At 37.6% G+C, this 25418-nt stretch overlaps 1 protein-coding gene across 1 annotated transcript in view; it reads left to right on the top strand.

The window, feature by feature from the left end:
- The window catches only part of PLCG1 (phospholipase C gamma 1), an 81157-nt gene that overhangs the window by 50567 nt on the left and 5172 nt on the right, over positions 1-25418 (top strand). Inside the window, exons 12-30 of the mRNA XM_029284097.1 lie at positions 256-374; positions 1196-1281; positions 1870-1990; positions 3329-3497; positions 4734-4856; positions 6640-6741; positions 8386-8573; positions 9805-10005; positions 11249-11368; positions 11511-11691; positions 12225-12302; positions 13667-13770; positions 14430-14526; positions 15365-15437; positions 15984-16141; positions 17251-17347; positions 17969-18193; positions 19609-19757; positions 23840-23954. Coding sequence (XP_029139930.1) covers positions 256-374; positions 1196-1281; positions 1870-1990; positions 3329-3497; positions 4734-4856; positions 6640-6741; positions 8386-8573; positions 9805-10005; positions 11249-11368; positions 11511-11691; positions 12225-12302; positions 13667-13770; positions 14430-14526; positions 15365-15437; positions 15984-16141; positions 17251-17347; positions 17969-18193; positions 19609-19757; positions 23840-23954 — 2506 coding nt within the window. The remainder of the gene's footprint in view (positions 1-255; positions 375-1195; positions 1282-1869; positions 1991-3328; positions 3498-4733; positions 4857-6639; positions 6742-8385; positions 8574-9804; positions 10006-11248; positions 11369-11510; positions 11692-12224; positions 12303-13666; positions 13771-14429; positions 14527-15364; positions 15438-15983; positions 16142-17250; positions 17348-17968; positions 18194-19608; positions 19758-23839; positions 23955-25418) is intronic.

Genomic DNA, 25418 nt, shown 5'->3' with positions numbered 1-25418 from the left:
ATTACTGCAATGCTCTCTACATGGAACTGATCTTGAAAACTACCCAGAAACTTCATCTTGTCTATGTCAGATTTCCTCAATCAGACTCCCTTCCAGTATTGTAATTTAGCATGTTTTCCAAATTATGAGAGCAGTAATCCAATACATCTGGGGAGAATCAAATTGAAGTGGTCTGAAAAAACAGCTGAGATTTGGGGGTTTAATGTTCCATCTTTCACCTCTCACCCCCACCCCCAATTTTTTCCCCTTGTACAGTTTCTCACCTTCCTGTTTTCCAAGGAGAACAGCATCTGGAACTCGGAGTTTGATGTCATACGCCCAGAGGACATGAACAACCCCTTGTCCCATTATTGGATCTCATCCTCTCATAACACGTAATGGAAAAATGGGTTTCTCTTGTTAACAATTTCTCCTATTTGTAATTTGCTTTGAGAAGAGAGCATTAAACTGTATGAAAAGCACCTTCTGGGATAACAATGCAGTTCTTGGAATACACTGTCTTACATCTCTGCAAATCATAGAATAGAATAATAACTTTATTGTCACTTTAAATGTACACTAATTGGCATACATTAAACTGAAATTTCGTTGCATTCAGCTCTCAAAGGGTCATCACTTCTTATATACACTATATAAATCAATAAATATAGAATTATGCATATACCCATATATAATATGACACAGAGAAACAACAGTCTAGTTCGGGTTATGTATACATGTGCATGGCAAGAAAAACAAATCTTGCGAGTTTATCAGATGGATGGCATAGGGAACAAAGCTATTACATGAGTTGCCTGTTTTGAGTTTTGCTTTCCATTAATAGCAGCAGTCAACACATGACTCAGTAATTTAGGGATCTCTAGATGAAGAGAATCCTGATATGCACAATTAAATAAATACACCTTGTTATGTTATTTCAAACTTTTTGAAGGAAGAGGAAATTTTGGATTGGAGCAGTGTGGGGCTAGGATGAATGTAAACATCTAATGTTACCCCAGTATACCATGGAGAGGAATCTTTGAGCAGTTGAGAGAGAGAAATCTGGGTCAGAGACTAATGCACTCTGATTGGATAGTGTACATGAAAAAGTTGCTGATCAATTCTCTGTTGCATTTGAGCTACTGCTTTATCTTTTTGATATTCTGATAATCCAACCCAACTTGCTTTTATGTTCATAACTGCCCCTTCATCATAGATACTTGACAGGAGATCAGTTCTCAAGTGAGTCTTCCTTGGAAGCCTATGCTCGTTGCCTGCGCATGGGATGCCGCTGTATTGAACGTGAGTGCTGGTCTCTTCTCATTTTCTTTCCTCATCTGCCTAATAAAGATCAGGAAAAGTTCATCTCATACTAAGCGTAAAAAAAGTTGCACATAGATCAAGTGTGGAGTGGAATGTACACTCTACACACTGAATATTCCAGTTAAAAAGGTCAGATTGCAAGAGATATGAAAGTGTCTACCTGGGATTTTGTGAGATCCTGCAGGTTAAAATAGATTATATTGAGCCAGATGGATAGTCAAAAATAAAGGCAGTTTCAAATATACATATACACCTTGCCCAGAATTGTTTGATCAGAAACCTCTGAAGGAAGGCTTGCTTGTGACCTTGAAATAAAAGGCAATCCTTTAGTGCCATGGAACTGAAATGCCTTCCTTTGTGGTATCACTTTGTGGTATCACTTTCACTCCAGAGAAATAAGGAAAACATTTTCATTTAAATGTGTTCTACCTGGATTGTTAGGTGACAAACAACTATTTATACTTGTCTTTGGATGCAGCTTAATTTTATCTAAGATAATTAATTCCAGTATTAACTTAACTTGTATTGATGATCTTTTAATTATACTTTAACTGGCTATCTTTTCAGTTGATTGCTGGGATGGTCCTGATGGGATGCCTGTGATTTATCATGGACACACATTAACTACAAAAATTAAGTTTTCTGATGTCCTCACCACCATCAAGGAGCATGCTTTTGTAACTTCTGAGTAAGTAAAACATCAGTTGTGAAACCATGTTCTTTGGATATTTGCCTTTCCCTATCTCAGATGCTTGACCCCTAAAGACTTATTTTATGGCACCTCATACCTGTCTACAAAGTATTGTTTCAGTGCTAGGCTGGAACATATGTATGTGAAGTAAGATGTTGCGCTGGCGTGATAGCGGATAGTATAGTAGTCTATCTTAGTCTAATTTTTTGCAAATGATTATCATATACAGTGTGTGTGTGTGTGTGTGTGTGTATCAGCATCAAGAATGGAGGATTCTATAAAACTTTCCATTTGAGACACACTGAATTTATTTAAGCAATAATTTGCATTGTTTTAAAAATATAGCATATATACATTTTTATAATCAAGAATAGAATATTAGAGTTGTGTATTCTACTGCAATTATGTCTCTAGCAAATAGAAGTCTTTTTTAACTTCTTTGCTTTGAAATCTGATCCAGAAATTTCAGGTGGCATTTCAGTTATTTTTTTCACAATCCAGAACATTAGAAACTTGTATTTTTGAGAAAACATTATACTGTTGAACTGTGGGGAAATTGGTATTTTATCTATTACCACAATAAATGTATTTTCTGTATTCAAAAAGAATCATATATTAGTGCCAACATTTGGTGCCCTTTGAATTGACACCTAGTAATGGAATTCTAAAATCTCAATTTCCTCAATACTCCAGCTATTTGTTTTCAAAATAAATTGTTCAATCTTATGGACCTGATCTTAAAGGGAGGATGGAGTGCTGATAGAACAACAGAAACTAGAGTGATAGCTGAACAGATCTTATAGGAGTCAAATGTTAATTCTTCAGGGAGTTGATCCGAAAGCCCCATTAGGCAAACTAATAACAGAATTAAGATTAGCACCAGTATATTGTATTTAGAATCCTATTTATATATTAAGAAAACGTATTTGGCCATCAAGGTCACTCATGGTGACTGCAGTGGCTTATAGAAATAAAATTCTAAATATATAAAAAAAAATCAAACCACTTGATGTGTTCTGTGTCATCCTGGCCCTAGGCCCACTGGCAACATGTCTTCAGGGCCTTTCAAAAGAGTATAAGGTGGGGGCCAATCTCTCTGAGGGATAATGTTCCCAGGAGGGAAGGGGAGTTGCATGGAGAAGACTTTTCTGTTGGTCCCACTAGGTGGGTCTCCTTAAGAGAAGAAATTTGTAACATACCCTGCCTCTCCGCTCTGGTGAGTCGGGTAAACTGGGAAAAGATGGTCCTTCAAATAACTTCATCCCAGACCATCAAAGACTTTAGAGGTGACAACCAGCACTTGGAATTATTCTTAATGATTTTGTTTCTTTTAAGTTATCCTGTTATCCTATCCATTGAAGACCATTGCAGCATTGCCCAGCAGAGGAATATGGCTCAGAACTTTAAGAAAGTCTTTGGAGATATGCTGCTAACCAAACCGGTAGATATCTCTGCTGACGGTCTGCCATCTCCAAACCAGTTGAAGAGGAAGATTCTCATAAAGGTAAGCTCTTTTTGTAGCCTTTGTGAATGCGGTCTATGTAAATGGTGACATAGGCATTGATGTTTCTTAACCTCTGCCCCGCCCGCCCCCCCCCCCACTCCCACACATTTACTGCAACTTATTTCAGAATACCTGGTCTTTAGGATCCAAACAATTATTAACCTGCAAAAGCAGGGATATTATAAATTTTGGCTTTGCACATCTTGTGATATGAGGCCTACAAAACTGCTCTATACATCAGTCAGTATTGCATTTTAATGATTAAGTAGGTGACTATGACACATTTATAACTCTTGTTAGAATAACCGTATGCAAAAAAAACACCCTTCTACAGTTATGCTTCCTACATTGCAAATGAAATTAAAAAATAATGGCTCCCTTAGTTTTTATTTCTTAAGCCATAACTTTGGACTTTCAAGTTATTGGGACTGCTACTTAACTGAATTTCTTAAATATATGGGAGAAATCCTGCCAAGTGCATCAGAAAATCAAAAAACAGAAATTAAGTTGTATGACTCTCAGGAAGAGGTCTCTGGAGAACAGCATTTTTATAATTGTATGTGCCTTGTAGTTATACTAAAATAAAATGTAGTACCCACTCTTCAACCTGAAAGCATGTTGCTAATTTTAGATCTTCAGCACGCCCACAGATCTTTTACTTCATAAGCCTTCCAAAGCCACTACAACTGTTTTTGTTGGAGAAATTTCATACGTAGTTGCCATAAAAAAGCAGGAAGCTCTAATGGCATTTCCATACTGCTATTATTTCTACTGATCAATCTTTCAAGTGCAGTTAGAAATGTTTACCACCATCACTAGCTTCAAAATACTGAGAATAACACAAGTCAATCAGTTCTTCCTGGTAGCTGATAGGAGAGCTCAGAAATAACAGGGGCTGCCATCTCTTCTGCATTGTTGGTTCACACAGTGATTTGTAAGGGGGAAATGTGAAGCTACCTTGCTATGAAGGGGTAAATGCAAAGTTACCGCAGTGGCTGAATGGAGAGATTGACTTTGAGACCAGGAAAAAAAAAATGTCTTCTCCCTCTTGGTATTTCCAGAAGTGCTGCACCAAATCAGAAAAGGTTTGGCTCTACTGGGAAATACAAATGATTGTGTAGTATCACAAAAGATAGTATAGTTAATTTTGCAGTGGATTACATGCCCTCTCCTAATTCCAGTCTAGATTTTTACTATTTTATTAAAATAACTTTACATGTATATTTCTTGCTGTAGCACAAGAAACTGGCTGAGGGTAGTGCTTATGAAGAAGTACCATCATCTGCAGTGTATTCGGAGAATGACATCAGCAATTCAATAAAGAATGGAATTCTCTATCTGGAAGACCCCATCAACCACGTGGGTTTCTTTGTATTGCTTTGATTTGTACGATCTTACATAAGCTGCCGTTCTAGGGCCACATACACACCCCTCCTAGTCTGGGGCACAGTTCCCCAGAAATTTCCAAATCTGGCTTTATAATTTTAATACAGAGTCCATGACTTTGAAATATTAGGTCCTCTGAAATCCTTGAATATAGTTCCCAGAGTCACCAGTGTTACAAAATTGTAATTGTAATTTTTTTTAATGGCAGACAGATCTGCATGTAACTTTTGGACAGTGGATCAGTAGCATGCTGTTCCATATCTCTGTCCTGGGGAAAAAATATTCACTCTTGCTTTAATTTGACAGAAGGAGAAAAATATTAAATACATTGGATTTTTTAAAATTATTTATAATATTATTGTGCCTTCAAATCAGTTTTGATTTCTTGGCAGCCTTTGTCTGAAATGAGTTGCCAACTCCTTCTTCTAGGCTGTGAGTCACTGGCTCAAGGTCATCCAGTTGGCTTTATGCCTAAGGCAGGACTAAAACTCACACTCTCCTAGTTTCTACTCCAGTTCCTTTAACCACTACACTGAATCGGTTCTCAGTAATCATGTTAATATATTTAATTATCTTAATACTCTTGTGGCCCTATTTCTTTGATTCAGCTCCACCCATTTAGATTCAGCTTGCAATGCTTACTGTATTTGAAAGCCCAGGGTGGTTCTTGGCCTGATAAAGTTGTGTGCCCTGGTCAATTGACTCAACTTGACAGGGATGCTGAAAATGTCTGCTTCTTTCAGAGATTCACGCAAAGCTTTTCCTGCCACTTTCAGTACAGCATCCCGATTGTGGCATTATAATATGTCTTGCCACACTGAAAGACAGAGAAGAAACAAGATTACTTCTCTTTGTCAATACTCTTGAACGTTGCCATATGATGTGGGCAGGTTGCTTCAATAATAACACATGGTGTCTGGGATTAAAATGCCCATGACTTGTGAGAATGATATAAAGCTATTACAAAAGGTAGTACTTGGCCCAGATGAAGCAATACTTCTTTACATGATCACATAAGCATTAATAACCCTGAATAAAGCCCTGGCATTCCTTAGTTGTTCTGCACATATATTTTTTTTACAAATGGAAGCAGTTCAGGATTATTATTATTATTTTTTGAAGAGGTAAGAGAGTTGGTTTCAAGTTTTTCATTCATTCATTCATTGCCCCCATGGAGAAAAAGAGCTTTGTCAGATGCTCTGAAGAACTCAAGACTATGGGTTTCTGCTTAAAAGACCTGTCAGTCTGAAAATAATTAGCTTAGTTAGAAAATAGAAAAGGAGTATGCGATTATGACATTTACAGTATCTGGCTTGATGATAAATTTAGTTAATTTGTGATATCTCTCAATCCAGCCTATTCCATATGGCAGTTATTTGGACAGAAGGATGCAGGGAAGGGGGAGCCCTATCTGGAGGAGATTTAGAAGAAACTTCACTACATTCCAGTTTCTTGGCCCATTGTTAGAATTAAACAGTCAGAATTAAACAATTAAATAGTAGCTGTAGACCTGAAGAATTTATTTGAGAAAAGTGTCGGACAACTCTTAGTTTAATATCAGCAAATCAGTGTTTGAATTGAACATTTCATTTTTAACAACCAATGTTTAGAAGTTAATCCATGAGAGTCTCAGCATAATGGGTTTTTTTTCCTGTACAGCATTTTCTTAGTCCAAATTAGTGAATTTTATATAAAGTTTTGGCCTTTAAGGAGACTATTCCAGGATCAACTTAATTACTGTTGTATGTTTCTACAGGACTGGAATCCTCATTATTTTGTCTTGACCAGCAGTAAAATCTATTACTCTGGAGAGACAACCAGTGATTTAGGAAATGAAGAGGAGGAGGAGCAAAGGGAGGTATGTGAAAGAAGATATCACAGAAGCTCCTCGGTGCTTCCGACATGAGAGTGAGCGAAGATGGCTAAATTGTAGAATTTTCTGATGGGAAGAACAGTTAAATAGTGAGTCATTCTGCCTAGACCAGGGGTAGTCAACCTTGGCTCTTTTATGACTCGTGGACTTGAACTCCCAGAATTCCTGAGCCAGCACAGCTGGCTCAGGAATTCTGGGAGTTGAAGTCACGAGTCATAAAAGAGCCAAGGTTGACTACCCCTGGCCTAGACCATTGGTAGATTCACCCTCTTTAAAGATTTTCAAGCAGAGGCAAGGATGGTTTTGTGCATTTCTGCACTGAGCAAAGGGTTGGATTAAATTACCCATAAGGTCCCTTCCATTACATATGTTCTGCATTTATATTATTTTATGACATATTGGGAAGGGGTTGGATATCTTCATTCTTCTTAGTCTTTGTTGGGAAGAAATCTGGAAGAAACTACTTTTTCTTGAATTGAAAGGAGCCGTGTGTTAAGTTTTACCCATTTCCTGTGGGAAGAATGTAGCTTGGTAACGATATTCCCACTTAACACTGATGAAGTTGAAAGCTAGACGTAAGATCAGTCTGGAAAGGGTTAGAACAGGCATGTCAAACTGCCGGCCCACAGGCCAGATGCGTCACACCACAACTGCGCCCACCCCATTGCCGGCAATGGGGGAAAAAGCCCCGATACGTCGCGCGACGTCACGTGACATCGCAAGCTTGACATGCCTGGGTTAGAAGAAGGGCATATTTATACTTTCTGCTTGCAATCATGAAAGGACTAAGAAGAAGAGGGGCTGAGAAGATTGTCTGGCATACATGTGCTTTGTAGAACTCGATGAGGCTTCAGATTTGATTTGATTTGATTTGAAACAATTGTTCAGAACATGTAGAACAAAGGCAGCACTTGTCTGAGACTCATTAAAACAGCTTTGCCCTTGTCCCTAGCATGCAGGAGACTTTCCATGGCAGTTATGCAATCCTAGAAACAAATGCAGGCGGTTTTAATGAGTCGTTAAATGCTGCATTCTCAATTCTGAATGTGAACCAGTTCTTCCCAATTGAATGCAAACTTTTGCCCAGTCCCAATACTTTGGATTTTGCTGGCCGACTCTCCTACCACTCAGGTTTGGAAATCTCATTCTCCTTTTTCTGGCAAGTGTATTAGAGGGGCTAAGAAAGAAGAGCTTTAGAGGAATGTCCTCTGTTTCTGCTTTTGAAGAATGAAAGGAAAGAACTCTGGGTACAGCATACAGCCAGAAACAATTATGAGTTATAAACATAAAAGGCTACTTTATACAACTTCCTAAAATGGTTTGTTGTTTGCTTTTAAGTGGATTATTTTCAGAAATGTTAGCATCTCATGTTGCCTGGAGGCAAGAGATACATGACTTGAGCCCTATCTGTTTATGCTGTGGTGCAATAACAGAATGAAGAGATTTGGGGAAACTCGGGAGATAATGGTTTCCTGTTGTGGTAAATGTTGGGTTTGGATGTCTAAAACTTGGAAAAGAGAGGTTGCTCTCCTTCCAAACTAATATAATTGTGTCTTTCTATCTTCTCATTCAGCCACTCTTGGTCTGTAGGCTACTAAATCAAGTGCTTGCTTTTCATTTCCATGGCAGACAAGCAACAGTACTGAACTCCATTCCACTGAAAAGTGGTTCCATGGCAAACTGGGAGCAGGGCGTGATGGCCGCCACATAGCAGAGAGGCTGTTAATGGAATATTGTGTGGACACTGGAGCCCCCGATGGCTCATTTCTGGTGCGAGAAAGTGAGACCTTTGTTGGTGATTACACTCTTTCCTTCTGGTAAGAATCCTTTGGGCATGGAATTGTTATCTAAAATGTTCACATTCAATAGGGGAATAATACAATCATTAGTTCTGCACCTATGAGATCCAAAGAGTTTATTATTTTAAGAAAATAATACATTTGCATATTTGTCCTGGTTTAGGTAAGAATTGGAAAAGATGCCAAATAGAAGGATATTTGCAAGCATATGCTGTTTTATTATCATTCTTGTTGCATTATCTGTAGTTTATGCAGTAATCTAACCTTATCCATTATCCAATAAATTATGGCAGAGTGAACTACACTAGTAATTTTCAAACTTTTACATTACAACATTGTTACTGAAAGCTTTTGCAAACTACCATGAAATCAGCCATTTTAAACTAAAAGGTTTTATTTATAGGGAAAAGTAGAGGTGGTTGTTTTATTTTGCAAAACAGTAAAGAATTTGGTTGTACAGTATCTGTTTTTGTAGGGTTTTTTTAAAGCTTCCTACAGACTCACTTATAGCAGGGCTAGAATAGGGAAAGTCCACTAAGATGCATGGGTGGAAGAAGGAGATTTAAGATTTAAACCTTGGGACTGATATCCTACAATTTGCTGTTGTTAGTTTCCAGTGTATTGGTTGTTTCTTATATTGGCAGTAAAACTAGCTTGTCAAGAATTGTGTTCTTGAATCTCTGCCTGCAAGTTTTCTGAGTCAATAGTTGGTCTGGGTAGAGCTTGACAAAACAATAGAAGCTACTGGTTTCTGTAAGGATGGGCAAGCTTTGCTGGTTTTCTCCTTTTTAATGATTAGGTTGGGCTCTGCAGATTCGCTTGTAATGCATATGGCTACTTTATCCTCTTGGTTTGGGGAATATGAAATAGGTTTTCAACATTGCACAAACACCTAAGAATGCCTTGAGGAACAAGGAGAAGAATTCACTGCAAGCAAGCAGAATAGTTCTGTTCCTCCCCCCCCTCTTCCCCACTAAGTTAAAGAAACTAAGGTATTGGATTACCAAATATGCAGCCCACAGTCATTACCTGACTCATTCTCTCATATTTATTTTCTGGCAGTATAATTAGTGTTGTTGGGCAAACATAATCCATAATGAGACACTAAAAAAAAACAAACCAAACTTAGGCTGCCACTCTAAATATATCCACTGAAAAGTAATGTGCACTGAATATGATGAGTTTATCTTTGGATAATCATGTCTAGGGTAGCACAATCAATCCTTGTTTTGTTGTTTCTCCTACACAGGCGCAATGGAAAAGTGCAGCACTGCCGGATCCATTCCCGGCAAGATGCTGGCAGCCCCAAATTCTTCCTCACTGATAACCTGGTATTCAATAGCCTCTATGATCTCATTACTCATTACCAGCAAGTGCCCCTCAGATGCAATGAATTTGAAATGAGGTTGACAGAACCGGTGCCCCAGACAAATGCACATGAGAGCAAAGAGTAAGCCAATGAAGGAGTCACTTTCTAGTTCTCTCCTTGTCTCCCTCCCTTCCTCCCTTGGTGGATTTATGGTTGGTGCCAGTCAGGTTTCTCTAGGAAAGAGATGCTATGAGTGGGGTCTCATAATTGAGATTTATTATTATTATTATTTATTGAATTTATATACCGCCCTATCTCCCTTACGGGACTCAGGGCGGTGAACAGGCGATAATAAAAACCACGATAAATATACGCAGGTTTCTGTTCTAAAATCAAATTAAATAACAGGCCTGCTCTAAAATACCCCATACAAAACCCCCACTAAAACATAATCAAACTACGCCAGGCCGGCCGCACGGAATAGGTGGGCCTTCAGGGCTCGGCGAAAAAGGCGCAGGTCCGCAGCTGTACTTAGGTCGGGGGGGGGGGGTAGGTCATTCCAGAGAGCAGGAGCTGCCACAGAGAAGGCTCTCCCCCTGGGGGTCGCCAGCCGGCATTGACTGGCCGACGGCACCCTAAGGAGGCCCTCTCTGTGGGAGCGGACTGGTCGAAGGGAGGTGTTTGGTAGGAGGCGGTCTTGCAAATACCTTCTTTCCCATCAGAAAGAAGATTGCCTTCTTTCTTGCAGCCACTTGTCTTATTCCATTATTCTAGGACATTGAGACACATTTTCAAAGTTTATCAATATAGAGATTCAAGTAAATGTTTTAATCCTTCAATTCTGATAGAATTCTGTCTGCAAATTTCAGCTATCCTTGGCCTGGTGCAGATAGAACTCTTGTTACTTATCTGCAATTGGGAATAAGCCATAGAATCGTGTTTTTTTCCTCCTTTTTGGTTTCTTAATTATTACCTCCTGACAGCCCACACAATCACTAAGTCTACACTTGTGGTAATTAGGCATGCCAACGTGGAATACTGGTTAATATTTAGACTGTATTTAATGTTGGCACAAATGTAACATTTTAAGGTGTCTTTGTTGAAGTAGAGTCGTAACTGATAATCCAGAGCTTGCAGGAGAATCCATCTGTGACTTGTTTCTGACTTTTCTACCAGGGCTGAGAAAGAAAAAAGCCTTGGCTTGTAATACGGAATCCAATAATCTTGAGGATAAATCCTATCTCAAAACCTATAGGGAAACAGCCTAGTATCTATTTTTTTTCTTTCTTTTTTCTTCTTGAAGCAAAATTAACCTTAGCATCCAAGTACTTTTCAGGAATTGCTGCCTAGGAAATGACGTAAATTATTTTATTTTTATTCCCAGATGGTACCATGCTAATCTCACTCGGAATTCAGCTGAGCGCATGCTGATGAGGGTGCCCCGGGATGGAGCCTTTTTGGTGCGCAAGAGGAGTGAGTCAAATTCCTATGCAATCTCTTTTCGGTGAGTACATTTGCCAAGTGCTGTGGATTAATTCTTTTATCTGCACAAACTGAAGTGTTCCCTGCCTATGTGCAGTATTCTTCAACCACTATCTCATGGTTATTTAGAAAATTAGTTGCCGGGCTGGTCTTTTATCTTCTAGAGCTGAAGGAAAGATCAAGCACTGCCGTGTACAGCAAGATGGTCAGACAATCATCTTAGGCAATTCAGAATTTGACAGCCTGGTGGATTTAATCAGCTATTATGAGAAACACCCATTGTATCGCAAAATGAAGTTGAGATATCCTATTAATGAAGAAACACTGGAGAAGATTGGGACAGCAGTAAGTATGGCACTAGGTCTCCACTGGGTGGAAGCCAGGATCTTCCTTCTGTGTTATAGTTAGGACCATACTTGATGTTTTTAGAGTTTCACTTCCTGGAAAAGATATTCTTAATTGGAGATTTCGTGGTACGGCTGGGTACTCAAAAGACCTTATTTTTTTCTCCTAGTCTGATAACTGACCATGTTCCTCTTTCTTCAGAAAGATTTTTAAAATGTATTTTATTTTATTTTATGTAGGTATTTATTTATACCCCACCTTTATTACTCTTACAAATAACTGAAAGTGGTGAACACAGACAATACTCTTTCTTTCTTCTACAACAACTATTCTGAGGTGAATTGGCCTGAGAGAGAGTGACTGGCCCAAAGTCACCCAGCCAACTTTCATGCCATGGATTTATTCCCCCTGTATTTTGTTTTATCTCGTTAAATGATTCTGTTACATTTTTAAACAGTTTTGTACGACGTCTTGCCTAAATAATTAGCAAATGAGAAGCGTACAAAGGACTGTATTGCATTTGTGTTCGTTAGGAACCAGATTATGGTGCTCTATATGAAGGACGGAATCCGGGATTTTACGTGGAGGCCAACCCTATGCCAACGTTTAAGGTATTTTCCCTAACTTCTTGGTTTATATCTTGATTAGGCTAATAAGAGTGTGTGGATTTTCCTACCATGCTTGGAAATCTTTTTGAGATCTTGTACAGAAACTATACAACAGTTTTGCTTTAGATACCAGTATGTTCTCACTGTCAGAACTAATAATAGCAATAGATAGTTTGTGTTAAGAAGTTGCAGGGGGTGGGGTATATTAAACTCCCATTTTCAACACTATAGTTTTAATTTGGACCAGGCTTTTCTATGAATGTTGTTTTTTACAATTTTAAGAAACATGATATCCTAATTCTAATCAGAGTGCTATGCTATTCTAATTAGCACAGTGAAACTTACCAGCTGGCAGAAGCAGGAATGAATTTGAATTATGTGCTGTAATTTCCATATTCTTGCATAAATTTTTGTAAGGAAGATTTAAAAATGGATCAGCATGTTATTTTTCTAAATGTTTCCTTTCTGCAAATGTTAGTTTACTATATTATACATATGCACTCACACTTTTCTACCCCAGAGACACTAGCAAAACTATTTGGTTTGTGTATATAATGAGGCTGGAGGAACCTCAGTAGTAAACATTAAACCTGAGATGGAATCAGTTGCCAAAAATCAATGAGGTAGGACCTACATATATGAAAACTGTGTCAAAAGTTATTTTACAAGTAATAATTTTACCATAATTAACAAAAATACCTACCCCTCCCCGAAATCCAAGAAAAATAATGTAAGATCGGTAGCTTGTTCATATTTGTATATGTCGTAATCACGTTGCAGAGGACGTTGCATATAGTCTTCAACTCATGACTGTAATTGAGCTACCCATTATGGTCATAACTAGTGGTGATTGTAAAGCAAGTCATCACATGACCATCCTGATTTTACAACCTTTGTTTGACTGGTTGTTTAGCGGATTCTCATGGTCATGAATCACAGTTGTTAAGCTCGTGGACATTTTTGCCGAAAATGGATAGTAAATGCCAATTTTCAGCAAAAAACATCGTAAATCATAGTCATGTGACTATGCAGGAGGCTGCAAACACCTGTAAAGGCAAGCTAGTTGCCAAGCACCAAAATGCGGTCATGTAATAGGGAACAGTTGTTGGAACTTCAGGATTGGGTTGAACGCTACCTTCTGGTGGTATATCATAAGTTTGTAAGTTGAGGACTACCTTTCCAAATGTTACCCCCCCCCCTCTCTCTCTCTCTCTCTCTCTCTCACACACACACACACACACACACACACTCATCCTGGACAAACGGATTCTTCTATAATTCCTTAGCAAAATTGCTTCACGGATATGTACAACCATACCAATTATTGCCATAGTTACCTGGCCTTCATTCTTGTGCATTTCTTTTAGTGTGCTGTCAAAGCTCTGTTTGACTACAAAGCACAGCGAGAAGATGAGCTCACCTTCACAAAAAATGCAATCATCCAAAATGTAGAAAAACAAGAAGGAGGCTGGTGGGTATATCTATTGTTCTGAAGATAATGAAATATTTCTTATGCTCCCCCAGAAAAGATTTGATGATTTCTCCATTTCTGATATTAGTTTAATGGAACTTTGTTTCATTATGTGATTGAAGCATGTAAAACGAGTTTATATAATTTGAATGCATAGAGTTAAAGATATGTTTATCAACAGGGTCACATGTGTGCACCTGCTAGACTATTGACATATTATTAAAAAGTAGCTAGGAAAGAGTTACCGTAAATTCCGGAGAAGAAAGTGATGGGCTTAGGTATTTCTTAACCTACCACTTTTCCCCTATTATTTTCTCTGGTGTGCATTGCATATTCTTTCCTAATTATATCTTAATATTTATCCTGATTCTGTTCTGAATTAAGTTTCAAGTTCAGGGTTACTTTAACTTGAATTCAAACTATTTTGATAGAATAATGGTTTTTCCTACACACAATGGAGAGGGAGTTTGGGATTTTTGTTTTCTTTAGTTTGAGCAATACATTCTTCAGAGAGCATGCTCTTTCCTCTGCTCAATTAGTTAGTAAGCTGCAATTAAGTTTAATGCCACCAATTTCAATTTTGATAACTGCATTTGGTATGTAATGTAACATTGCTGTAGAATGTGTACATATTTGCATGAGCTTTGAATTTTTCTCAGGTGGAGAGGAGATTATGGGGGTAAGAAGCAACTGTGGTTTCCCTCTAATTATGTAGAAGAAATAACTAGTCCAACTGGCCTGGAGCCTGAGAGAGAGGTGAGTCCTTGTTTTGGGGAAAGGGACAGACAACTATAACATTTCAAAGTTTCTTCCCAAAAAATCCAGTCTTCAGTCTGAATATTGCCTTGAAAAAAGGCTACCTGAAGACCCCATCCTTTTTTCTAAGGTTGCCCACCCAATCTTATATGAGCAAACATACAATCAGTAACGGAGCAGTGTCTAGCTCATCTCCTTGTCTGCTCTCAGTTGGTCTCTCCTCTCCTCCCCTTCCCTCCCCTCTCCTCTCATTCTAAAGGATTTTATGTGTTAGGTTCTCACTCTGACCCTTGACTGTTTTACTGCACTATAACCCCTACTGCAGATGGATGCTTGCTATGGCAAACAGTAGAGATGCCTTTAGGAATGTATAATGCATGTGTAGATCATCTGCATGAATCATGTGCACAAATCAGAGGAGGATTTAATCTAGAAGTGTTTTTCCCCTGTTGGTTGTTTATCTTCATGTACCATGATTTAGAAACAGTTTTTGTTACAAATGAAGGGCAGCTGTAGCTAAACTGTTTTTCCTCCAAACATCATAAAGGCAATGATCAAATTTATTTTACTGGCTTTCAGCATTTATTATCCACTTGATCCTTGCTACCCAGAAATTGCAGAGGTGTGGGAAAATGCAGAAGCAGAAAAAGGAGAGAGTGTCAGGGAGTAAATACCGTGGTAGCTAAGGCAAAGCAAAGCATTTTAATAGTTTTGTAATATGTGTGCTTTTTAAAAATAAAATGCATTAATCCGAATAATGGATCGTCTTGAAATTTATATGACAGAGCAAACTAAAAAATGTAAAATCTTTACAAATATATTATGATTTTGCTTCCAGCAACAGCTAGATGAAAATAGCCCTCTGGGAGATCTACTCAGAGGAGTACTGGATGTACCATCATGTCAGATTGGTAAGCTATGGAGGGAAAAGGGGAAAAAAATCCATTTTATGTCCTGTTTCTCTAGAACTTCCTTCCTTGTTAGTGAGCCCTGCAGATAGAAAACCAGTTTGGTTTTTAAATAAGCAATTGTAAATGGATCAGTGACACAGTTTAGCCTTGTCTGCATTCAGTTAAAATATTGTACAAAAATAGAGTGATAGATTTAGAGCTACAAGGTAGAGACAGTGAGAAAAAGATAACAGTATAAAGAATTTTAAAATGGTTCCTGTTCCACAGAAGGGCATTTAAATTAAGGGCTAGATGCTGAGAAATTCAAGACTCATTTTGAAAATGGCCCATTGTGATATGGATAACAAGAAATTAGGACAAAATTTATATATCTAATTTTCTGTTCTTTGTTTCAACTTCTAAAATTTTTCTATTGGGTGATGCTATTGAGACATTTTTTTGGCCGAAACCCTGATTTTAGTCATTTGCTCATCCTGGACATGTTGATGATTATGAAGATCTAATGACAATCTCCCATGTTTTTGTTCCTTACTCATCTTGACATAGCTATCCGCCCTGAGGGGAAGAATAGCCGGATGTTTGTGTTCTCCATTAGTATGGCATCTGTCTCACGGTGGTCACTGGATGTTGCAGCTGACACTCATGAAGACCTGTTGGATTGGGTGAAGAAGATCCGTGAGGCAGCCCAAACTGCTGATGCCAGGGTAAAGGTTGCTCGCTCTTAAAAACCTTTTCAGAGTCAAAAAAAAAAAAAAAGCCCTCATATATACTTCATTCAGGCCACAGTATGATGAGTGTAAAGCTTGTTAGATGTTTTCCTTGAAAAAATTAACTGATTCCATGGGCTGAACATATCTTGGGAGAATTGCTTTATCAGTTAGAAGCTCCACTTTTTACACAGAAGACCGTATGGCATATTCAGCAAATCAGGACTAAGAATCCTATGCTGAAATATCTATAGGAGTGGCTCAATCTCTATTTCTGCTCTTGGTTATGAATCTATTGTTATTCCAGCAGAAATTTCCAAATGGGGTTTGCAATGACAAATGGAAAGAAGATGGTTTGATGGGATGAGAAATGAAATGGTTTTGCTCCTCCCTGGCTGACATTTTTCCCTTGATCCCATCTGCATCTCTGCTTTGCAGCACAGAAATATCTGTTCAGGCTTATAATTCTGTGTTTTGGTCTAACTCCATGCTCGTCAGACTGCTGGAAACTACACTCTGGGTGTATGTTCAGGTGTCTATTTGTGGCTAGCTTTTTTCCTCGTGATGAGCTATATTCAGAACTAAGAACAGGGGATAGTTATGATTCAGAATTGCCCCAAATATTGTGATTATTCTCTTTGTTGCAATAATATATTAGAACATCTTATTCTTGCAGGTGTCTTTCCTCAGTTTTGTAACCTGTCAGGACATTGCTTCCCTCCTTTTTCTCAGTTAAAAATATTTACTTCAAAGATATACAGGACTCACACTAGACTAGATGTTGTAGGAGTTGAAGTCCAAGACTTCTTCAGCGGACCAAGTTAAGGACTGCTGATTATGGGAGTAGAAACATGGATCAGAAAAGCAAAATTTCATCTTCATATTTACTGTCCTTGACATTGACATTCTCTGTTGTTTCTATCAAGGGCTCTCTATTTTATATAAATAGAAAGTAAATGGACAAAGAACTCAGGAAGACTAAAATATTGTATATAATTGATGAATGTTGCTGTTTCTCATTACTTATAATTGGACATTGTACTAGTTCCAAAGCTATTTATCTTTGTCATGAGCCCTGAAATCTGTTTTAACAATTATTTTGGAAGCTCTCTGAAGGGAAGATGATGGAACGGAGGAAAAAGATAGCTTTGGAGCTTTCAGAGCTTGTAATCTACTGTCGTCCTGTTCCCTTCGATGAAGACAGTAAGTATTCATGACTCTGGACATACTTATCTATTTATTAAATTTATATGGCACCCATTTTGCTATCCAGAGCATATAAATAAAAATAAATGTACTATATAAAAGCAATTATAAATATAGTTAAAATTACAAAAATTAAATAGATTAAAAAATATACATTATCCCAGAATTAGATTTTTAGATTAGATTATTATCCCCAAATTAGGTTATCCCAAAAATCTAATGATTGGTGAACATTATGATTTAAAAATTATTTGTATCAGCAGGTTGATAGTTTATTTTTGTCCCAATGTGACTTCCAAAACTCTCAAGTGTGTTTTACTGCTATTGTGGTAAAATAACAAAAAAAAATTGTTCTAGAACTAAAATGAATGGGCTCTTTCAAGTTTATTTGTTTTGAGATATTGTATCAAAATCTTAAAAACATTGTAAAATTGCATCATTTATTCAATATTTTGATACTTGTTTTCATTACTCTAATTTTCCTGACTATCCTGACTTAAAATATATACCATTGTGAAGAAATATACATCTCATTCAAACTTTTTTTTTTACATTTCTCATTTATTTTGTGAGGAATTAAGATTATTGCAGATTGGCATCTCCCTGTTGTTTCTACAGAAATCGGCACCGAAAGAGCCTGCTATAGAGATATGTCATCTTTTCCTGAAACCAAAGCAGAAAAGTATGTCAACAAGATCAAAGGGAAGAAATTTCTACAGTACAACCGATTACAGCTTTCCCGCATATACCCCAAAGGACAGCGCCTTGACTCTTCCAATTATGATCCCCTCCCCATGTGGATCTGTGGCAGCCAGTTGGTGGCACTCAACTTTCAGACACCAGGTGAGGCCAATTCTTTACTGAATATTTTATTGTGGTGACTTTGGCTTATGGCAGGAATGGGCAATATGTGTCCCTCCAGATGTTGTTGAATTGGTGTCCTGGTAGACTTCATGCTCATCGATGAGGGATGCCAGGGGCTATAGTTTGGCCATATTTGGAAGGCCACACTTTGACCATCTTGGCAAATGTTATTGCATGAAGATGTTATTGCTGCTTGATACAACACAGATTTTTTTGTTCTGAGTCCCAATCCTTTAAGACTGTTACTATCACAGACCTTCGTCATTGGTGCCCACATTTTCTGGAATTGCATTTCCTCTTGAGTTCAAACAGTCTCCACTACGCTATGTTTTCCAATAGCTATTAAAGCCTGGCCTTTTGAGAACAATTTTAATCTTTGTGCCACTTGCATATTGCTCACTGTTAATTATGTGCCTGTCTGAGTTTGTTGTGCATGATTGCATTGTATTTTTTTCTGTCTCTTTAAAAACCTTTTATTGTATTTGGAGTTGTTAGCCGCTCAGTCATTTTCAGTTGGACCAGCATATAAACTTCGGTAAGTACATCAAATAAACAATACTACTGCCAACAACATGAGCCTCTTTCTTTCCTAGGACTATGCTGAATCAATAAGAAAGTCAAAGTAAATAAATTGTGCATCTTAAACTGCCAATAGCCTTAAAGAGTATGAATGTTGGCTTCTTAAAAGTATTTTTTTCAGTTAAGATGAACATATTTTGAATAAAATGACTACTGCAGAGAAATTGTGGTTAGATATCTTTCACATGCTAAAAAATTAATACTTTAGTGCATGGAGAATTGCATTCAGGATTTATGAACTAAGCACCAAACACTAAATTTTAGGAAGAGATTTATTCAAACATCCTCATCATCATCATAGTTGGAAGGGACCTTGGAGGTCATCTAGTCTAACCCCCTGCTCAGGCAGGAAACTCTATACCATTTCGGACAAATGGCTGTCCAGTCTCTTCTTAAAAACTTCCAGTGTTGGAGCATTCACCGCTTCTGGAGGCAGGTTGTTCTACTGGTTAATTGTTCTAACTGTCAGGAAGTTTCTCCTTGGTTCTAGGTTGCTTCTCTTCTTGATTAGTTTCCATCCGTTGCTTCTTGTCCTGCCTTCAGGCGCTTTGGAGAATAGCTTGACTCCCTCTTCTTTGTGGCAGCCCCTGAGATATTGGAACACTGCTATCATGTCCTCCCTCATCCTTCTCTTCATTAGACTAGACATACCCAATTCCAGCAACCGTTCCTTATATGTTTTAACGTCCAGTCCCCTAATCATCTTTGTTGCTCTTCTCTGTACTCTTTCTAGGTATTATTATTATTTTACCAAACTGCAATATTAGTTTACTGATGTTGGGGTGTTTGTCATTGAAATGCCTATGTTTTTGCAGATAAGCCAATGCAGATGAATCAGGCTGTATTCATGTCTGGAGGCCAAGGTGGCTTTGTGTTGCAACCAGCCAACATGCGGGATGATATCTTTGATCCCTTTGACAAGAACAGTCTGCGTGGCATGGTGCCACTTTCCATCTCCATTGAGGTGTGTATTTTATGATTATCACTAGAATGAATTCTAATATTGACTTTATTATGGTTGAATGTGTCTCTTTTCTCTGTTTTCCCTTCGTTGCTTTGAGCTTCAAAAGATGGTTACATTATACTCTGAAAGGATAAGACGTTTGTGGTTCGTACATGTCTGCAGACATTTTTCTGTTCAAGAAATCTTTGTAATTTATCTAGCTTTCACTTTTTAAAATCATATATTCAGGATGAAAAGATGTATATTCTGCTAAATTTGTAACATCATTTTGAAATAGTAAGCCAAATGTTATCATAAAGAAGAGATGGTGACATCCACTTCCTGGTTTAAACTACCAGGTGTTTCTTACTATGTATAAATTCTGAATTTGGTTTAAACTGATTTATTGAAACATGCTACAACACTTGAAGCCATGATTTGTTTTTTACTTGTTTTTATAAATAATACTAATTTTCATCTGCCCTTACTAAGGTGTAGCAATTTACCATAGTTTAAAAATAGATGCAAATGCTTTTGATCTCCACAATTATGCTGGAGGTGGAGATTTGCAAAGAGAAGATGTTATTGACTAAGCTCAAGATTTACATAGATTCATTTTTGTTACCCTAAACATACCATTACATCAAAAATAGCATCATCTTCCAATTGTTTTCAGGCACACGTGTTTACAAGGTATTCATTGGCTTAAGCTAAACCTTATTTAAAACTACTTAAACACTTAAGGACTTTAGAGCCACATGCCTATTGAAAAAGAAAATTCAGTTTTTCTTCTAGGATTATTTCCTAAAAGTACTTGGAAGAGTCTAAAACAGTGTTTCTCAGTTGTGGCAACTTTAAGATGTTTGCTTTTCAACTTCCAGAATTCTTGCTGGCTGGGAAATTCTGGGAGTTGAAGTCCACATATCTAGTTGCCATGGTTTAGAAACACTGACCTAAAAACAATCCTAGAACACATGGCGTTGCTACTGCAACAATCAAAAGTAAGTTCTGCTTAGTAAATACCTTACTAACTGGAGCTGATTTTAATCAACAGCCAATGCTGATGGAGACATCACATGAACAAACCTAGGCAGGCCAATAACTAGATGCAGTAAGAGAAGATTTCTCTGTCACTTTTACCATCTTGGTATTGGCTGATACCTGAGCTTATACCTATGTTCAAGTATAAGCTCAGTGCCACCACCAACAGCTTGTAGTTCTAATTGAGTCAAGACCTTCTAGGCCAAATTTCTTGCCCAGAAATCCTATCCTGGTCTTCCTCTATCCCCATCTCCTCTCTACCAGCCAACTCTGAATTCTCTCAGCTAAGACTGCTAGTAAATTCCTTCCTTGCCCATATTTCCATCATCCTGGCAGTCACCAGCTCCCTTTGTTGTCTCTTTCTCTCTGTGTTCATCTTCTCCCCACCCACTTTTCTGTCTCCTCACTTCTTTAACATTCAACTCCACAACTCTTTTCCTTAAAAATCAAACATTCCCAACTGTAGGAACATGTGGCTCAACAAACAAACTGTACCTATCAGTTCTTCCCCTGATTTCCTTCAGTTCACCTATTATCCAACTTAAGTTTCTCATTAGCTGAATGATGTTTTATTGTAGTTTATTGCTTTTAAAAAAGTTAGTCTAAAGCAGGGGTGTCAAACTGCCGGCCCGTGGGCCGGACACGTCATGCGGAAGCCACGCCCACCCATTGCCGGCAATGGCAAAACTCTCCCGATACGTTGTGCGATGTCATGTGACGTCGCGAGTTTGACATGTCTGGTCTAAAGGAACTTGAACTCAGCTTTGTGATGTACACTGTTTTATGTTTAAGATTAAAAAAATCCCAGGTTCAAGCATAAAATATCAGTCATTCAGCTGGAAGGGTTGACTTTTACTCCATAATTCTGGCCCTAATAAACAGGAAATCGGACTTCTCAAAGACAGACTAAAAGTGAACATGTTGTACAACTTTCATGTTGTTGCTGTTATTGTTACTATTAATAATCATTTTATTTTTAGACTGCTCTTTATTTTAGATGAGCTATTTACAAGAGAACAAGTAAAGTAATGCTTTGAAACAAATCAACAAATAAAATGAACAATCTTTTAAAGAATAAATAAAATAAATTTCTTTTTGAAAGGCAAGCAGTTTGTTGTAGCTTAGCTTTTAGCACCTGGGTGAACAAGTGCATCTAAAATTGGTTCCTGAAGGGAGATAGTCTGCTAGGCTAGCTGAATTCATTTAGGAGGAAAAATCCATAGATGGCATTCTTTGGCTTTGTCAGCTTTGTTTACTTCATCTCAAATAGACATACGTTTAATAATAAGCCATGCAAAAAAATCCTGGAAATATGTTCTACTTTGAAACAAACTGTCACATTCTGGAAGTTCTGCTAAACTATTTCAGGACAAGTGTGCTTTAGCAGAAATCAGACTCATAACCTTTAAATGTTACATTGTTCTAGTCAAAATAAAGTCTTCTCTCCAACTCTTCCTTCATATGGCTTTGAATTGGCCCATCTCCCATAATTTTCCTAGTGCCTTCAATCCCATGTCCCCTATAATTGCCATGGATATCTCATTTGATATGACTTACTAGGCAACATATACCACATATGTCTCAATCTTATGCCCCACATGACTCGTTCCAACTCCTATCTTCCTTTTGTTTATTGCCTTCTCTTCACTACTGCATTGTCCACATTCACAGTTGTCAAGGCTAATCTTGGTTTTTTCTGCTCTTATATCCCCACCCGTATTTCTATCAAGAACTAACTTGTTTTGTTCTATGTGGATCAAAATCCGTGAAAATGCATGTTTTGGATTAGGCCCGCAATCATCTGTTCTCTGCATAGAGTACTGCGGCTCTTTGGTATGGGTATTGCTCTTTCTTAGATCAGTGTATTGAGCAATCCTGTAGCCAGGGAAAACCAAAATAGTAGTTGCTACTTGGCCAATGCTTCTCTAACAAAAAACTAGTTGAGACAAATGATAAATGAGCCAAACCATCACTGGATCTGCTAGTAAAAAAATCATTCTCTGAGGGAGACAGTTGACAGACATATAAATTTCCTACCCGTAGGTGGCTCCCTTTGTTTAGAAATCCATTTTGATTAATTTTGTGTAGGGACTTATTTAATTATGTGTATATGTGTGTTACCCCTATACCGGGGTAGGCAACCTTGGTTCTTTTATGACTCGTGGACTTCAATTCCCAGAATTCCTGAGCCAGCATGGCTGGCTCAGGAATTCTGGGAGTTGAAGTCCAGGAGTCATAAAAGAGCCAAGGTTGCCTACCCCTGACCTACACCATGGATTCTAGCCACCTTGGAATGTAGAATGCAATCACTAAACACCCTTTAGACTATGTTTTTTTGTTTTTGTTGACAATTGCACCATTTATTGCAGCAGACAACAACTTATGGCTCTTGACATGTTTCTTGCCCCTTGTAATTGGCCCTGTTGGCTGAAGATGATGGGAAATGAAGACCAAACAGAATGCCTACGCCTGCGATTCTAGGATTATTAAGGAAAAAAATGGGAGTGGATATCAATATAGATAAAGGACTTATGAATCCTATCCAGTGTGACTGATACAGCACAGTAGGGAATAAGAGCTAATTATAAGAGGGCCAGGTGTATTAAGGGTAATTTCCATTCTGGAACCTAAGTCAATAATAGCTAATTTGTTCCAGTTACTTCAGTCTGGCAGTGCAACCTTAATTATGTTTACTTAGAACTCTAACCATGATACTAGTTAATGTATTTTCTGGATTCCTATGACACATTGAGCCATTAACTAACCACACTAGTTGGGCTTCCATAGGATCACTATGGCCATAGGAGTTTTAAAACTTGTCCTTAAAAAGATTTTTAATTGTAGCAGTTCAACATTTTTGAACACCACTAACTTAATCCCTGCACAGATTCTAATTGTTTTTTTCTACTGAAATGTTATTGGTATTAAAGTTTTCTCAAGGGAAGAGCCTTAGGAAGTAGATAACTGCATCAGTTGACTGAAGTCTCTGTAACCATTTGGGTCAATCTACCAGAAATATATCTAACAGTATGATTTTTCTCCCTTCTGTGTGTCTTGTCCAGATTCTGGGGGCACGACATCTTCCCAAAAACGGAAGGGGAATTGTTTGCCCATTTGTAGAGGTTGAGGTATCTGGAGCAGATTATGATAATGCAAAACAGAAGACCGAGATGGTGGGTGAGTACCTGATCCTGCTATTTCAATTTCAGATTCCATTGCCAAAGATGTCAGTGTTATTTTTTATCTCCTATATAATGATAGCAATTGAAAACAATCCCCTCTTCTCCTATCACTTTTAAAAACCAGCTTCTTTTTCATCATCGGACAGGTGCAGAGTTTATCTCACACCTGTACTTTTGTCCTATTGCTCCCCCTTGTCTGTTTTTTTTCATGTTTTCTGGTTGAAAAAGACGCTTGCAAATGCTTGTGGAATCTGTGGGCAGTTAATTTCAAATTTACTATGGGGCCTTAATGTGGCAAGAAGTGTAGAAATGTTTCCTGTTCACTGAATATTTGCACATTCTTCTGGGCAGATGATAGGGTGCTACTTTCTATTTCGATACTAACTCTGGAAGTGTAGGCCACCACAGTGATAAACCTGTACAACTATAGATTACTTAACATGCATTACATTAGAAAGAGAGAGTGGAGATAATATCTTTTTTTTGTTTTGAATTGTGCACTGTAGAATTGGAAAAAGCTATTTAAACTGGAGCAGATGTTTGAACTAAATTGAAATTTATATAAAAAGTTTTTAGAGCGTAAATTATTTGTATGCGGAAAAATACCAATTTGGGATCATATTCAAGCAAGTGTCAGCTTTTCTGTAGTCAACATTCTCTCCCCTGCCAACCTCAGAACAATTTTTTTATATGTAAATATTATTTAGTAACTGTAGTTACTCAAACTGCAACAAATGGAACTTGTTTGCATTTAGGTTTTACGAGTTTGGACTCTTTACCTCTTGGGCTAGTTTTCTTTTTTTTTAAAAAAATCAAATCCTGTTCTTCATTAATCCTGTCCTTGTCTAATCAACAATTGAAGAACTTTTCAGATTTGTAAAAAAAAGTCCAATCATGAAGTATATATGTTGTTGTTGCTGTTATTGTTGTTAAGTAGCACTTGTTCTGGTTATGTGTGTTCCTTTATAAAGATTCCGCCTTCAGGAATCATCTATTGCCAGGATATTGGCTTGCAATTACTAATTAGACTATGCAATTCAAGGAATCTAAATATCTGCAGAGATTTTACAATATAAGCAAAAGAGAAACTTAGTACGATGACACACAAAAGTAAAGAAGACTAACAATTCATTTCGATATTGGTCAACCACTGTTTATGGGAATTCCAGAAGCAGGATATTATTTATTATTTTATTTTATTTATTTTTCATATTTCTAAACCACCCATCTCCTTCAAAGAGGGTCTTACAGTATTACAATAATGCTGTAGTATTTTCCTGCTTCTTTATCATAGTGAATGACACTTGAGTGTATCCAGCCTTCAATAATAATGGTAATATGTATTGACTAGCAAGCTTTTACCCTTTGTTAATTTGTCTAAAACTTTTTAAAAGTTTCCGTGTTTCTGGCCACCACAGCTTCTTGTGTTTGCAAATATAAAATGTAGTATTTTCATTTA

This window comes from Protobothrops mucrosquamatus, unplaced genomic scaffold (genome assembly GCF_001527695.2).
Source record: "Protobothrops mucrosquamatus isolate PMUCROS unplaced genomic scaffold, P.Mucros_1.0 scaffold373, whole genome shotgun sequence".
Taxonomy (NCBI): Eukaryota; Metazoa; Chordata; class Lepidosauria; order Squamata; family Viperidae; genus Protobothrops; species Protobothrops mucrosquamatus.
The sequence above is the reverse complement of the archived record's forward strand: the minus strand, read 5'-3'. Positions and strand labels throughout refer to the sequence as shown.